Source organism: Embiotoca jacksoni, unplaced genomic scaffold, assembly GCF_022577435.1.
Source record: "Embiotoca jacksoni isolate LCO1_2020_lvr unplaced genomic scaffold, fEmbJac1.0.p SCAF_1, whole genome shotgun sequence".
NCBI lineage: Eukaryota > Metazoa > Chordata > Actinopteri > Embiotocidae > Embiotoca > Embiotoca jacksoni.
In genome coordinates this window covers 24803350-24819327 of record NW_027185229.1, presented here as the reverse complement: position 1 = coordinate 24819327, position 15978 = coordinate 24803350, and the positions used below count along the sequence as shown (strand labels likewise).

Here is a 15978-nt window from a genome sequence, read left to right as displayed (position 1 = left end):
ATCATCTGCAGACATATCTGACACTTTTAAATGTGGTTATTTGACCTAAATATGGATGTGTTTTCATGCCCCACCCCACCCCACCCCCTCCCCCACCCCTCTCCGGTCTCATGCACACAAGAAACACCCTAATGGCACCTGTTCAACAACAGCATAGTGGTAATTGGTGAACAATAAACACCTGTGTAGTTTACAACTTCCCAAACAAGTGCCGCTTCCTCAGCCGCCGCAATTTAAAAATAGGTCGGGGGTCCCTCCCTTTCCGCTACGCAGCCATGATGGCTGAACCACATCCAGCGTTTCATACTCAATATGTGGTTCAGTGTGAGTCCACTAACCAGGTACTTGTAGTGCACCGCATGTATCCATACTTGACAAGTGTGAACACACTTATGCACTCAGAATAGTGAGTTTAAGTACTTACTTACAAAATATTTGAATGTCTCCTCCTCCATCACTTTTTTGTTTGTTGTCAATGAATACTGAGAAAATATTCTGTGCAGCACTTGTGTGTCAGTTAAATATGAGGCTGAAACCAACATCAGGTTATCTTATTTTAGCCTAGCTATAAAGACTTAAGATGGTGACGAGAGAGTTCCTGCATCTAGCCTGGTAATTGTCCAGAACATCCCTCTTGTAAAATCAATTCAACTATTGTTCAGTTTGAGCAAATGAAATGGAATATTAATCAGAGAGATTAATTCTGTAACCTTTAGACTTTACTTAGCTGTTTTCTCCTGCTTTCATTCTTTGTGTAAAGCTAATCCAACCACCTGCTGGCTACTGATGTTTATTTAACGGACAGATATGAAAGTGGTATCAAGCTTCATTTAATTTATTGCCAAGAAAACAAATAAGCATATTTACCAAAATTTATATTCTTTTAAAATAAGCAATTGTTCGGCACTTAAACTAACCACAGTTTCCAACTCTAGTTATATCTGCACATTAAACTTATAATGTTTTTTTTTGTATAATTATTTTATAACGAGCACAGATTCTAAACTTTAGCAATACTTTTCATTTTATCTGGAAATTCTCACAATTGATACAGTAAATAACCTGGAATTACTTTGTGTTGTGACTGAATGAGAACACAGAAAATACTGTATGTTCGCAGCTGGTACTGGTTTTCTTGACTTATACATAATACTGGTTTAGGCTGAATTTAGGGGCTTTGCCAAAATCCCACCAAAGAGCCATTAAAATCCTTTTAATGAAATCTGAATTTAAAAAAAATTGTTATGCAAAATTGTGATGTTTTTAAATTTAAAGTGTGCAACTGTCTGTCTCGTGCTCTCGGTCTTCGCCTGTCCTCCGTTCCTCCAGTATCGCCACAGCACACCCTACGTGGGACCTCCTCAGCAGTATTCTGTACAGCCCCCGGGGTCTGGCACCTTCTATCCTGGTCCAGGGCCAGGGGAGTACCCTGCCCCATATCGTGAGTCATTAATCCAACACATTCGCACATCCAGTACTGTTCCCACAGCCATAAAATCACAAATACACACTGCCTGCCGGCCCTTGTGGGCCCACAGAGCCGGGATCCTCACAGCGTCGTACTAAAATCCCTTCTCTTCTGTTTTGTTTCCCCTTTCTTGGAAACTCATCCAGATCCCCTCAGGTACCACCCGCCTGTTTCACCCTCTGTCCCTGCTCCCGTTCCCACAGCTGGCCCGCCCTACTACCCAGGACAGACTGTGTACCCCCCCTCTCCCCCTATCATAGTGCCTACACCACAGCAACCTCCACCAGCCAAGCGTGAGAAGAAAACAGTGAGTATCTTAGTAGTTCCTTTGGCTTTTTATTTTTTTATTTTTTTATTTTTTTATTATTATTCTTTGGGGGGGGGGGGTTTGCCACACATTGAACCTCCAGTCATAGTGTTTGTTTTATTTTATATATTTGTTGAGTTTAGTAGCTTTTCTGGAGGTTTTGATGGTATCATACGGTATGATCTTCGTGAGCAAATTGAAGACAACAGAAAAAAAAAACATTTAATATTTTGGATAAAATGTGGAATTGCTTTACAAATTTAATTAAAAGTTAACCATTCCATCCACTTTTTAATTCACCTCTATGAATGAGTGATGACGATCTGTCTGCCCGTTTTGACACATCATTCCTTTGATAAAAACTTGGAAAAACATCTCACCTTTTTTAGGCTTTTTATGTTTTAAAAATTGACAGAATGATGCACTTTCTAGCAATATCTAGAAATATAAACATGACAATCAATTTCATGAATTGAATTTCCGATTTTATAACTTAATAAAACTCTATATTTAGTTAGGGATTGACGAGGCTACAATTTCCAAATCTGTGAAAAAAACAAGTGAAGAAATGTAACATTTCAAAATAACTATATTACATTTTGTAATTAGTTGATAATCTGTGTTTTTAAGTATACACACACTTTTATGCGTAGGTGTCCTTTTGTTTTCCTAAGAACAAATACTAAGGCTGGTAATATATTCTGTTTTGCAGCCAAACATGCTGCTCTCATGCTGCTGCTTTGCTGATGAGAAACAAACATGAAATGTGGTTGATGACGGGTCGCTCTGAGACCTGGGCGCTTTAGTGAGGTCTGTTTTTTTTTTTTTGTGCCATTGTCCTCCCAGATCCGTATCCGTGACCCCAATCAGGGTGGCAAGGATATCACCGAGGAGATTATGGCAGGGGGTTCAGGGAGCAGGAATTCAACACCTCCTGTCGGCCCCCCCTCCACCACCCCGACTCCACCACAGGTAGGGCTCACTCGGACACGCTGACCCACCTTTCACCTGCAGCAGTCACAGTTGAAGTAGTGCTGCGTCGAGAGAGGTGGGAGCGTCTCGCGTTGCCCGGCGGCAGCGTGAGCTCTCTGCTCTAATCTCCTCTCGGCCACCGTGTGTGCGACAGACAGGACGTGGCCTCTGTGTCTTTGGTAATTTATTCAGCCATCTTGCCCCTTCGTAAGAAATTCATGATGGCTTTCGGTCCTGAATGTCACATGCCTGTTGTTTAATGCCAGGTCCAGTATTTAAAACACATCATTGCATCACAGTATTTCCCCTGGAACGACATTGTAGCATTGAAGATGAAGTGCACGTGCGAGATGGCGAAAGAGACTTTAGGAAAATAAGATTTAATAGAACATAATAAAAGTATAATCTTTACAACAACTATTTACATTTATTGAACAAAAAAATATATATTAACACACCGAACATATACAGTAAAATCTGAATGATTGTTGTTGTTGTTAGTGGAAAGAGATTATTGACATGTGAAGTGATTTTAGTGACACTAAACTGAAAAATACCAAAGTTATTGAATATTATTCTGAATAGAAATTCCTCAAAATAATGCAAAAACTTTGTTGTTTTTTTCCACACTATTGCAATATAACCAACAAGAGACCATTACACTGGAAAGTGATTTTGGTGACTACATGAAGACTGAAGTTATTCAATGTTTTTGTATTATGTTTTTTGGTCACTGTACATGGAGACCAGTGTTATCTGTCAAGCTCTGCAGACGGCTCATTGAAAATGAAAACAAAAAATAGGTTATAGCTAATTCTCCACCTCCCTGTGGTAAAATTGAATGATGATAAGTTTTTAATAAGTTCAAATCTGCCAATGTATTTTTAAGTTTACCGAAGTTGTGTTTCCTTGTTTGTTCCTATCAACTGAGTGTTTGCTGCAATGTTACTTTGCAATACTGCTGATACAATCGTTGTTCACTTTTCATCAGCTCAGTGCAAAGTTTCTCTTTTATAAACTTTACTCACTTTACTTTATTGACTTGGATATGAAGCATCCGAAGTGCAAAATTATATAAAATCTGCTTTTAAAGAGATGGGACGAAACCATCTCCTTAAAAAAATAAAAAATCAGCAGCAGTCTTATTTCAACAATGCGTCTAGTGGAAACACTGAATAATCTCCCTAGCACTTGTGTTAGTAGTTTAAAAAACTTCACGTACACAAGCGGTATTGTACATAATGTCAATGAAAAATTTTTTTTATCAACATCATCACACACCACATACTGTCCGTTTAGACATAGAGGTGCGAGGCCAAAGCTCGTTGAAATCATTTCACACTTCTTTCATAGTAATACATGAATTCACTGTAATCTCGTTAACAGCTTCTTTAATCTTATACCTGCTTTCTTCCCGTCACTGTTTCTACTCATCCACTATCTTTTACAGTAGTTTGCATATGTACTGTCTGTATACTCCTACTCCTTCTGCTGAATCCACTCAGGGCATTTTGAGTCTACTGAGACTATCCAACCTGTTCTTGCAAAAAAAAAAAAAAAGTTCTGAGTTCTGTTTGGTGCAGTAATTTGAATAATGATGGTAATGGAGAGGTGCTCAGTCCTGATAGCGTACTGGTACTATATGTAAAAATAAAGTGGCCTCATTGTAGCTGGATCAAATTTAAAAGTCTTGCTGTCGAGGCTGGAAACTACAGCGCTAATGCCATTGGTACATTTTAATAAATAAGTAAACCAATTCTGAAATCGACAGCTTTCGTGGATTCTGAAGAGGGACTTTGTGACTTCTTCCTCCCTGTGTCCTTCTGTGGGTGTTAACAGTGTCTTTCCTCTTTTTTCTCTGTCTTTTTGTGCCCCCTTGTTTTCATTTCTTTATATTTCCATCTTCTTTTCTTCTCTGTCCTTTTGCATTGTCCTGAGCCTTTTCCCCCTCCTCCTGCCATTCCTCCTGCTTTGATCTCCATTCTCCATCTTGTGTCTCCTGTCCTGTCTTCCAACGCTGTCCTCTTATTCTAACCATACCTCGTTGGACTCCCTTTATTTCTGCTTTAAACCTGCATTTGGGCTTGTTTATTTGTTTGTGTGCGTGCTTGCCTGCATCTTTGTTCCTCTCTCTCTCTCTCTCTCTCTCTGGTTTTCTGTGTTGCTAGTTTTTATGGCCGCACCCTCATTATCCTCACATTTTCTACCTCAAATCGCAGCAGCTGAGCAGCAGCCAGACTCCGGAGCAGCAGCAGCAGCAGCAGCCGTCGCCGCAGCCGCAGCCTCCTCAGCAACAGCAACAGCAACAGCAAGCCCATTCTGGAAGCTACGCATTGGAGCCACCACAGCCCCAGCAGCTCCAACAGCCCCCGCAGCCCCCACAGCCCCCACAGCCCCAACAGCCCCAACAGCCCCCGCAACCCCCGCAGCCCCAACAGCCCCCGCAACCCCTGCAGCCCCAACAGCCCAAGCAGCCCCAGCAGCCCCAGCAACCCCAGCAACCCCAGCAGCCCCAGCAGCCCCAGCAACCCCAACAACCCCAACAACCCCAACAACCCCAACAACCACAACAACCCCAACAACCACAGCAGCCACAGCAGCCACAGCAGCCACAGCAGCCGTTGACCACTGGAGCCTCAGACACCAAACCAGGGCCAGGTCTGCCCCAACACTTCTCTTCTTTACTTAAAATACATCTACAACTCCTAAAAAGTAGCGTCTCACACTTAACAATCTAACCAAGGCAATCTTTTGTGTCAGGAAATGTCAACTCTGTTTTAATGCCCCCCCCCCCCCTTCCCATGCGTAGCAGCGGCCACAGTGTCCCTTCACCTAGATATCTTTTGCTCAATGATTTACATTTTATGTATCACTTTTCATTTTTCTCACTGAATCCTTTCACTTTCATTTTACTTAGAAATCAGACTGTTGAGACATCAGGATTCCTGTTCTTCCTGTCACTAGCTGGAACATTTTACCAGCTTTTTGTTACGATGACCTGTTATGGTTTTAAACATTTTCGGTCATTGTGTTACAATGTTACAATTTCACATGTTTATGTTAAACAGGGCCAGAGTTTCAAATATTGAGGTAAATGTATGTAAGAGATATTAAAAAAAAAAAAAAAAAAAAAAAAAAAAACTCGGGGTTCACACTGTTCTGAACACTCCTGTCAGAGACAAGCTGACGTCAGCTCATCTGGAACAATTTTTTTTTATATTTCTTCTGCTCCATGCACAGCGTGCTCACAGTACTGACCAACAGTGGAAGGATGTACAGGTGCTAAAACTACTTGTTTGACAGAGGATGAACTGAGGGGATGCATAAAGGACCAGTTTAAGATGATGAAGGATTTTTCTTTAACTGTATATCATGAAAAGCATCTCTAGTGGAGTTCCAAATTATAATGATTCAATGAGCCTATTAGGTTTAAAGTAACTTAATTAATAAGTTTCAGTTTTAAACTGCAGATAAACACAAAGACATGTTTACATTTAATTATCTTAAACCTATTAATGCAGTATGATGCAAGTATTGCCTTTACCTTTACTGACTGAATTCTGAAACCATCTCTTCCTCTCCTCCTTTCAGACGATACGCCAAAATTGGAGCCGGTTGTCCAGAAGTCTTCCTCACCTGTGCTCGTACAGCCTGAAGCTCCCTCGGAGAAACCGGAGGCCAAAGCTCCTGTATCTGAGCCTTCTTCCACCGTTGAACCAGAGCTTCCCTTCCCCGTCCCACTGACCGCTCCCGTCACTCTCCCGCTCACAGTGGCCAACACCAGTGAACATCCCTCGGCCGGGGAGTCCGCTGCCTCAGCCTCTTCTCTTTCCTCCTCTGCTGGGGAGATCAAACCCTCTTTGGCAACACCTCAGACGCCCAACACAGACAAGCCTCTTTCAGAGTCCCCACGAACATTAGCTGCCTCCCCGGCTTTGGCTCCAAAGGCTTTCAACGGCCTTGCGGACTCTGTGACTGAGCTAGATGCTCCAGCTCATGAGCCTTCTCTTCTGTCCCCAGCTGCACTCCAGCCCCAGGCCTCGGCTCTGGCTTACAAAGAGGCCTCCCCCTCCGAAACGTTGCCCTCTGACGTGAGGCCAGAGGTGCCCATTGCTGCTGCGCTCTCCCCTATGGCACCCGTGGCTGTGGTGCCAGTCACCTTGACCTCAAGCCCCGTCCCGGCTTTGCCAGCTATGCTTCCCCCTGGCCTTCCACCTCTAGTGCAGGCCACAATAGAGGCCGACGAGCCGAGCAATTCCTTGGACACTAAAGACCTCAACTCCAGAGGAGGGACAGAGGCGCACGGTGGCATTACTGACAGCAAGACAGAGTCCCAGCAACAAGCACTCTCCAGGAAGAGTCCCATTACAGGTACTGCGTCTGCTGCTCTTCATTGCGTGTGACACTTTGTATTCTGAAAGTAAGTGGGGCTGTAGGTGACAAACCAGCCTAAAGTCAGTGGCTGTTTTATGAGCTCATTACTTTTTTATGGTTTTACACCTAAATAGCTTAATTAAGTGGCTGTATGATGTACCAGGGTGGTTTATGCACATCTATAAAGCACACATTGCAGATAATCTCTCATCAGACGATGTGCTGACACAGCTAATCCCCAGGAAATCACAGAATAACCGCAGGGTTGCCATGCATCCAGAAAATTCAGGAACTTTAGAGAAATGTGTTGTCCTGTAAGATTATTTTCACACCATGGTGTATTTATTCACCGGAAACAAACACAGGCCATAATCAGAACCACACAATGGATAACAAGTGGGCATAATGTGAATGGAACATTTGCTTGTGTTGTAAACGTTGTGAGTGACTGGAGGAACATCGAGGTAGCACACAGCATGTTGCAAATCAAGATTTTGTAAATTTTCTCAAATAAGAGGGGTTGAACATATGAGGACATTCGTCATCGTTACATTCATTTCGGTAACTTTAAAGCATATTTTCCAAACAAACCACAAACATCTGTAAACTGGAACCAAAACATATTTGCTAAGACCGTCAGACCTAACCGTTTTCATGTGTGCAAATACAAGCAAAACAGTTTTTCTTGCCATCATTGGTTTTAAAAATAAATGCAACTTTTAAATCCATTGTGGCTTTGTTGCGAACCGACTTGCTGCGATTGATTGCCTAGTTTTTCTGCCTTTCTGTTTCCCTGCAGTTAATCAGACTGCTTCTGCTATACCAAAGACCTGGAGAAAACCAAATGAAGGGATCTCTGCTGGAGACGCAGCTCCAAAGGAGGATGAGGTAAGAGGAGAGGACCTCAGCTCGTAATGCAGGATAAGGAGGGAGGGAGGGTGGGGGGGGCAGAAAACACAACGTTTAAGCTTTGAATTGAAATTGGTGGGTGTAGATGATCACACCTCCTAATTAAGTGTGTTTATTGTAGCATGTGGACACAAGTACCCCGTCCAGATAAATAGACTAGAAATCATCCCATAAACTGCTAGTTTTATAATCCGTTTGTAGCCTTTTCTTTTCTTTTTTTGAACGGTCGTGATTTCATTTTGGAGCGAGACTAGAAACTGAAAGCAGTGGGACAGAGCGGGTGAGAGAGAAGAGGAAAGGCACAATGTGGGCAGTAGTTCAAGTGGAAAATGTTTCCACATGTGTGGTGAGGGAAGCAGACGTAAAATGACTTCGGGGTGTTGTTATCGTCGGAGAACGACAGCGAGGAGTTATCCATCATCTTCATTGCTCACGCAGCCCGTTTGTACGTGAAATCAGCTCGTCCCGCTCTTGCTTTCTGTCCATTTATTGTTTTGCTGCAGGAGAACTTTCACATCAACAAAGTACCGGCCGACAAATAAACGGCTTCAGGTGGTTTCTTACAGTTGTTTGGTTCGCAAACAAATTTGACACGAAAAAGTTTTAAACATAATGTAAGAAGATACATAACCAGCCAAATTATAGTAACTTGGATTCTAGGTGCAATAGGTCCAGTATAGTTCGGTGTTTGTGTTGGCATTAAATGCTGTTTTTTATGTAGAAAAATATGGATTTAGAAATAAATGAACATTTCTATTTCTAATAGAAACAAACACAACACCCATGGTGAATAAATAGGAAAAGAAACTGATGGAATAATCCTCAAAATTTATAGAAAATTCTGTTTACGTTGTAAACTTTGTGGGAGTGGCAGCATCTTACCACTTCAGTGAGACTGTATTCTTGGACAGGAAGGCGGGCGGTGGAACGTGGCGTGTCTCGAGAGCCTTGTGCACGACCTTAACGGACAGTAATGAGCTCAGAGGGACGTTGAGTTAACAGGCTTGACGATTGAATCACATACATCATCTGACAGTGACGGATGTAAATCCTGCTGAGACACAATTTAAATTTATACAGAACCAAACTGAATCTGGCTGATCGTTGTATTTCTTCTAGCAGCCAAATTGTGTCTGATTTAGTTGCAATTTTAATTATCCTGCACAGTGAGTCAAGAAATTCAGAGCTTTTCACTGGGCTTTTTTTTTTTTTTACCGTTTATAGATAGTGTTGCTTCTACGTGATGAGGATAGCTGAATGGACTGGGCTTTTTAAATTATAAGTAAATGACTGCAGGCACAGTGTCGAGAAAATTATACCTTTGCACTCCATAACATCAATGATGCTGTCTGCTACTACAAGCCTGTTGCACCCCAGTTTTTCCTCTTTCTGTCTTTGTGAAATACCATTCTAGTTGTGCTCATATCTAAAAGACTACCAAGTGTCTTTGTTCAGATGGAGCTGCAGGGCAGCAACCACCGAGCAACAAGTATTATCTCGGATATTAAAGAAACAAGTCGTGCATTTCCTAATTGAATCTTCCCTCCACACAGGACGAGCCCAAGTCAGTCGATCAACCTGCTGGAGACCAGGCCCTACAGTCGGCTCCTCTGAGCAGCAGCCCGGTGCCCCTATCATCAGTCTTCACCGCCAACGTGGCTCCCGGTCCCGCCAGCAGCCCCGAGGCTGACGGAAAGCCCGCCACTCCAGAGGAGAATGGCGAGGCAGAGATGGAGCCGATGAGAAACGGAGCCGGCCACACCTCAGAGACGGAGAGCAGCGACAGCGGCGCCGCCCCTGGAGACAAGGAGAACTCGACCGGGGCTCCACAGGACATGGAAGGTTAATAATTCTGCTAATTCTGCTCTAATTGTTTCAAGTTCTGTGTTTGTTTTATGTATATTTATGTTTTTTTTTTTCTTTCCCTCTCTCTAAAAACCCTGCTCGGTGGTCCAGACCTGGCTGAGTCCAATGGGAAGCGTCAGTATCCGAGGGAATTCCTGTTGGGCTTCCAGTTCATGCCTGCCTGCATACAGAAGCCTGAGGGGCTCCCGCCGATCAGTGACGTGGTGCTGGACAAGGTACGCTACAGATAATATTCATAGACTTTCAACCAAAAGTTCAGTCAGTTTTTTCAGCAGAAGAACAGCTGTTTACGAGCAACCTCTAAACGGGGCTCTTAGAATGTAAAGTGGTGAATGAATTTTTTCAAATCTGTTGTCAAGGGCTGCAACTAATGTTTAGTCTCATTATTGATTAATCTGATGATTGTTTTGTCCATGAAAACGACAGGTATTTTAAAATGTATTGTATTGTATTGAAACCCCAAAGATATTAGTGGTTCTTGTCATTCACATAAAAAACGACTTTTGATGATAAAAATCGTTGCGGAATAATTTTCTGTCGACAGATTGTTTTCACGAAATATTTGTCCATTTTGGCTGCGTGTCTGTAAATAGAAATACGTTTTTACATAAACTATGTTTTTATTGGATCTGTGACAATTGTTTGATAAATATTTCATTATCTGCAACAATTTTAATAATAACTCATCAATATCGAGCAAAAATGTCAAGCCCTGTGGTGTCAGATTTTTAAATATGAAGACTTGTGGTCATCATAAATTCATCGTTCTTTGTGTTTTACATTGTTGCTTGGACACATTAGGAAACCTTACCTCTCAGGCTGTGGGATAGTGTGATGGGAATTATTCATCACAGTGTTTAAAAAGCGCTTAACCTTTTAAATGGTAAATGAGATGATCAATAATAACAATGATCATTAGGTGCAGCTTTAATCTTGAATAAACCTCTTTGTGAAACAGGATTTTACAGTATTGCAACATGTCAACAGTTGATACGAGACATTCTTATAGTTTGTGTGAACTGGATCAAAGATGCACCAGTTGGGTTTGTTCCTCAGATCCACACATGTGTATGGGTGGAGCATATGGCCGGCCGAAATGCTGTTTTGATTAAAATCACATTGCTATTATGTCACACTTGGCAGTGTTAAGCGCACATGCCCCTCCCCCACCTCTCTGAAAAAGAACAGCCAGACTGCCGAACAGTTGATTGGTACGATCCCAAAGTCTCATTTTCTCTGTGGGAGAAAGTGAAATCTCGGTGGACAAGAGTGGAGAGAAAGTCAAGGACAGCTGAAAGACAAAGAGCTGGATTTATTCTCTCCTCCCCCACAACTATCTCGCTCTCTCCTGCGTTCCTCTCCTCTGTCCTCCCCTTCCACATCTGGTTCAGACTTTTTCCTCACTGATTGGCCCGCTGAACAAGCCCAGCGTAATTTATTACTGGTACAGTAAAAGTACATAAAACCAAAAGCTGGTAGTATAGTGTCACTGTCATTTACAGCAGGTCACCTTTAGAGGACCACTGGGTTACAAATCCACACACACACACACACACACACACACACACACACACACACACACACACATTATGCCGACTCTTTCTGCCCTGTTGTCAGTATTAAGCGGGGATCACTGCTCCCCCTGCTGTTCACTCTCTCAGCCTGCGTGTGTGTGTGTGTGTTGAAGTATTGTGTGCGCTGTGTGTCGTTCAGATAAACCAAAACAAGTTGCCGTCCCGAGTGGTGGATTCCAGGGTGATTTCCAGAGGACCCGACTTCACACCTGCTTTCGCGGATTTCGGGCGGCAGATGACCGGAGGACGAGGCGCCGCGGTGAGCCACACACGCGCTGACACACTCTGACAAGCTGCCACAGTCATTCATAGAATCAAAGAAACACACTCTGTTTCTTATCCAATGTAACACAATTTCACCACACTCAGATTTTAGATTTAGTTTCATTAGAAATAACCTAAACAAGTGCAGCAACGCAATCCATTTGGTCAGTCACATGCTTACTTAAGTAGAGCAGATTTGATATTTCATAATGTTATGAGTCTTCTGGCAGACAATTCTCATGAGCAAAACGGCAGCAAAAATTACAAGGAATGATCAACTCCCTGGAAGTCATGTAGCTTTGTTTTAAATTATTTTTTTCTGTTGGTTTCTTTATTACTTACTGTCGTCACCAGGATTGTTAACTTCCTGTATTCTTTCATTGCATGCACAGCTTATGAACATTGGGGCACGGCGGCCTCCGCCCAGGAAGATCATCATGAACGTGTCGGTGAATGATGACATTCAGCTGAAGAAGTCAGAGAACGCCTGGAAACCCGGCATGAAGAGGGAGGTTCTTCCAGAAGATTCAGAAATGCAGAAAACAAAGGCAGGGATGAATATGCACACATGCAGCTGGCAAACACAGACGAGATATACACAAAACAAAGCCTCTCGCACCAAATTAATTTGTATTATTAATCGCTCTTAAAGTCTACTTTGATTATTTGTACATTTTAAGGTCAATCACTTTGGATTACCATAATCAGTGTTTAGATTTGACCTGACTGATCTCAATGATTAACTCCCTCTTCTGATGGATTCCCCACAGGACCTGTTCAAGAAGGTCCGAAGCATCCTGAACAAGCTGACTCCTCAGAAGTTCAACCAGCTGATGAAGCAGGTGACCGACCTGACCATCGACACAGAGGAGCGGCTCAAAGGGGTCATCGACCTGGTCTTCGAGAAGGCCATCGACGAGCCCAGCTTCTCTGTGGCTTACGGGAACATGTGCCGCTGCCTCGCCACGGTAAGCCGGCCATTGTTCCGATCAAAACGGGTCAAGTGAGGAGATTTTAGGACAGAGAAGATGTGGACTTGTGGTTTAAATTAGTCGGGTTTTCTGGAGGACCTTGGTGAGTCATGCTGTGACGTAATCTGTGGTTCTCTACCAGATGGGAGAGGATGACATGGGAATTGACTACGTACAGCAGTCACACGTAAACATTTTTGAATTCCTGAAACATGCGGTATGCTGCAGGTGTGTTCATCTTAACTGAATCCCACTCAGTGTGCAGCCAACAATCTGTTAAATGTTTAAGCAGCAAAAAAGTCGATAGGTTTGGATTCAGCTCGGCTTTGTTGCAGTATAATCCAGTGTGGTGTGATGCACTTCAATACAGTGTGATGATAGAGTGCTTTCAGCTGAAACAATTAATGTAAAACTCATTTGCCTCTAAATGAATTGTAAAATCTTATCAGTTGTGATGATGTTATAATTATGTGACAGAAAAATGAGCACTTTGGAGTTTTAGAGCGATTGTTGCATGAATAGAATCGGTTTGAAGACGTCACCTGGGATCTTAGGAAGTTATGACAGGCAGTTCTCACTCGTTCAGGACTTGTTATAAACTCAAAATCAGCAGATTATTCTGAAAAAAGAATATTAGTAGTTGATGTCTGAATAGTGTTAATGTTTTACTAAAACCTATAGCATGCATGCATATAAATGACTTAAAGTTCAATGGAGTGTAATGACTGTTAAAACATAAATTGGTGCACTGTTGTGTGGAAGTTTCTTGCAGTAAAACCATCTTAAAACTATTCTTGTGTCCTTGTCTGCAACCAGAATCACTAAAATCAGTTTTCAACATTTAACGCTTGTGGAGGTGCACTTCTATTCTTAACTTCATAAATGTTTCCTTACTCTTTCTGTACTTAGCTCAAAGTGCAGATGACGGACAAACCCAACTTCACGGTGAACTTTCGCAAGCTGCTGCTAAATCGCTGCCAGAAGGAGTTTGAGAAAGACAAGGTGGACGATGTGGTGTTCGAGAGGAAGCAGAAAGAGCTGGACTCTGCTGCATCGGTACGTGCTTAATGAATTGCTCAGGTGTTACTTTCGATTTTATTCTACACTGAATTATTTTCATCACAGGGAAGAAAGTTGAAATTCAAACTCTGCCTCCACTCTGGCAGATTGTTTTTTTTGGCAAACAATTGCTCTGCTATTTCCTGGTTTTCTACAGACGTCCGAGCGCGATCGACTGCAGGAAGAGCTGGAGGAGGCCAAGGACAAGGCCCGACGGCGGTCCATCGGCAACATCAGGTTCATCGGCGAGCTCTTCAAGCTCAAGATGCTGACCGAAGCCATCATGCACGACTGCGTGGTCAAGCTGCTGAAGAACCACGACGAGGAGTCTTTGGAGTGCCTGTGCAGGCTGCTCACCACCATTGGCAAAGACCTCGACTTTGAGAAGGCCAAGGTGAGCTGGAGAAGAAAGCCGATTTATTTAGTAGACAGGAGCAGTCACACTCAGTCTTTGTCCTTGAAGACAAATAGCTTGACATTTGGGGAAATACATGCGTTTGCTTTCTTTCTGAGAGTTCGATGAGAGTATCGATACTGCTCTCATGTCTGTACTGTAAATACGAAGGTACAGCGTGGAGCCTGTTGGCTTAAATTAGCATCTCTGTCCACAGGTAACAATCACCTACTAGCACCTCTGACGCTCACAAATCAACATTTAATATCTTTTTTTTTTTTTTGTTTAATCAGTTCCAAAAAGTGTACAAATGGTGTAAACACAACACATCCTGGTTTCACATGAACATGACCCAGACTATTTCCTAGACCCAGTAAATTCCTGGAGACAAGTGAAGAAACCAAAAACAGGTTTTTATACTTTTATTTTTGGTGCTAAATGAGAAATAAGTGTTTTAATTGTGAGCGTTAGAGGTGCTGGTGAGCAGATGTTTGGTTTTATTTACATCTGGACAGATCCAGGTTAGCTGCCTCCCCCTGTTTCCAGCCTTTATGCCAAGCTGGGCTAGCCATCTGCTGGTTGAAATTGAAATTTTACAGCATTTCTTTCTTGCAGATTTCTTTAAGAGTGGTATCAGTCTTCTCATCTTATTCTAGGCGTGAATTGGCCTATTTCCCAAAATATTAAATTAAGTATAACTGTGGATGTGAGTGTCACTTGCAGTCGTGTTACATTGATGTTGGTTTCTACTTGCTGGCTCTGTGCTGTTAGTGTGATGAGCTGCACACACTGCCTGCTTGTCTTTAACACATTTAGCAGCGCCCTGGCACCAGACCGAGATCTTTAATGACCTTTAACGATTATCTCTGGCTGTTTGTAAAAGCTTAAGAAACCCAGAAACTCAGTGACGGAATTCAGGCAGCGTTTGCTCGGATGGAGTCGTCAGGTGAAAGATTTATATTTATGCTACAGGAGCTGCACTTTACTGTCAGTATGCTAAAGTTAACCACGATACTCCTCTGCCTCGGTGGGCTGCGTTGCCAATGCAGCGAATATGGAGGTGATACAGCAGCACAGTTTTGAGAGACATAAAAGAGAGGGTTCTGGTGGGATTTGATCCCAGACCAGCTGGGCTACATTCAGTTCCAGAGGCTGAGGAGAAGCTATTTATGTAGGTTAGGAGGAAACAGGGATATCCCTCCAGTGTCCCCACACTAGATGCTCTACTTTGTTCTGTGTGACTGGCTCTCCTGTAAACATCAGTGACTCTCGGGCGGACACAGCGAAAGTCCTCCGACGCTTGGAGAGACCCAAAGACCTTTCTGCTCCATCTCTGCTGCCCTGTAATGTGTGGATTGATCCTTATCATCTACCAGGCGTCCTGTAAAAGTAAAGCCCTCTGACCAGCAGTGAAACTGAAATAAACTCAGAATAACAGATTGCCTTTTTTTTTTTTTTTTTTTTTTTTTTTTAAATTTCGTTACAAAAGGATATTTTCAGTTTACCAACATAAAAGTGCAGTTTTTGTACATTAAATTAGAAGGAATGTTGCCATAGATCAACCGTCTTGTCCTTCAGATGGGTTTCATCCTGTTTAATGTGGTAATTTTCTGAAAATGTCTGTTTTAATGGTGGGCCATTACAGGGAAGTGGGTCCATTCTTTTTGGGTTATTACAGCTTTTGTTCTGCGGCGCTCTAAAATGCTCCGATTTAACGTCGGGCGGTCAGGACAGCTACTGATCCCAGTAGTAAAGGAAACAATCCATCAGTGGAGTGAAATAATGCAAATATCCCTGAAAGCTGCTGTCTATGAGACTGA

General features: G+C 42.7%; 1 protein-coding gene across 6 annotated transcripts in view; it reads left to right on the top strand.

Moving 5' to 3' along the window:
• The window catches only part of eif4g3a (eukaryotic translation initiation factor 4 gamma, 3a), a 50067-nt gene that overhangs the window by 20994 nt on the left and 13095 nt on the right, over positions 1–15978 (top strand). For 4 of the 6 annotated variants that reach the window (XM_069149593.1, XM_069149567.1, XM_069149560.1 and 1 more), the window contains 13 exons: positions 1330–1441; positions 1615–1775; positions 2622–2747; positions 4916–5405; positions 6339–7118; positions 7921–8009; positions 9584–9872; positions 9987–10111; positions 11610–11729; positions 12127–12282; positions 12505–12702; positions 13615–13761; positions 13922–14158. In XM_069149593.1, the coding sequence (XP_069005694.1) occupies positions 1330–1441; positions 1615–1775; positions 2622–2747; positions 4916–5405; positions 6339–7118; positions 7921–8009; positions 9584–9872; positions 9987–10111; positions 11610–11729; positions 12127–12282; positions 12505–12702; positions 13615–13761; positions 13922–14158 (3030 nt within the window). The remainder of the gene's footprint in view (positions 1–1329; positions 1442–1614; positions 1776–2621; positions 2748–4915; positions 5406–6338; positions 7119–7920; positions 8010–9583; positions 9873–9986; positions 10112–11609; positions 11730–12126; positions 12283–12504; positions 12703–13614; positions 13762–13921; positions 14159–15978) is intronic. The other 2 variants (XM_069149585.1, XM_069149575.1) reach the window with 2 other exon arrangements.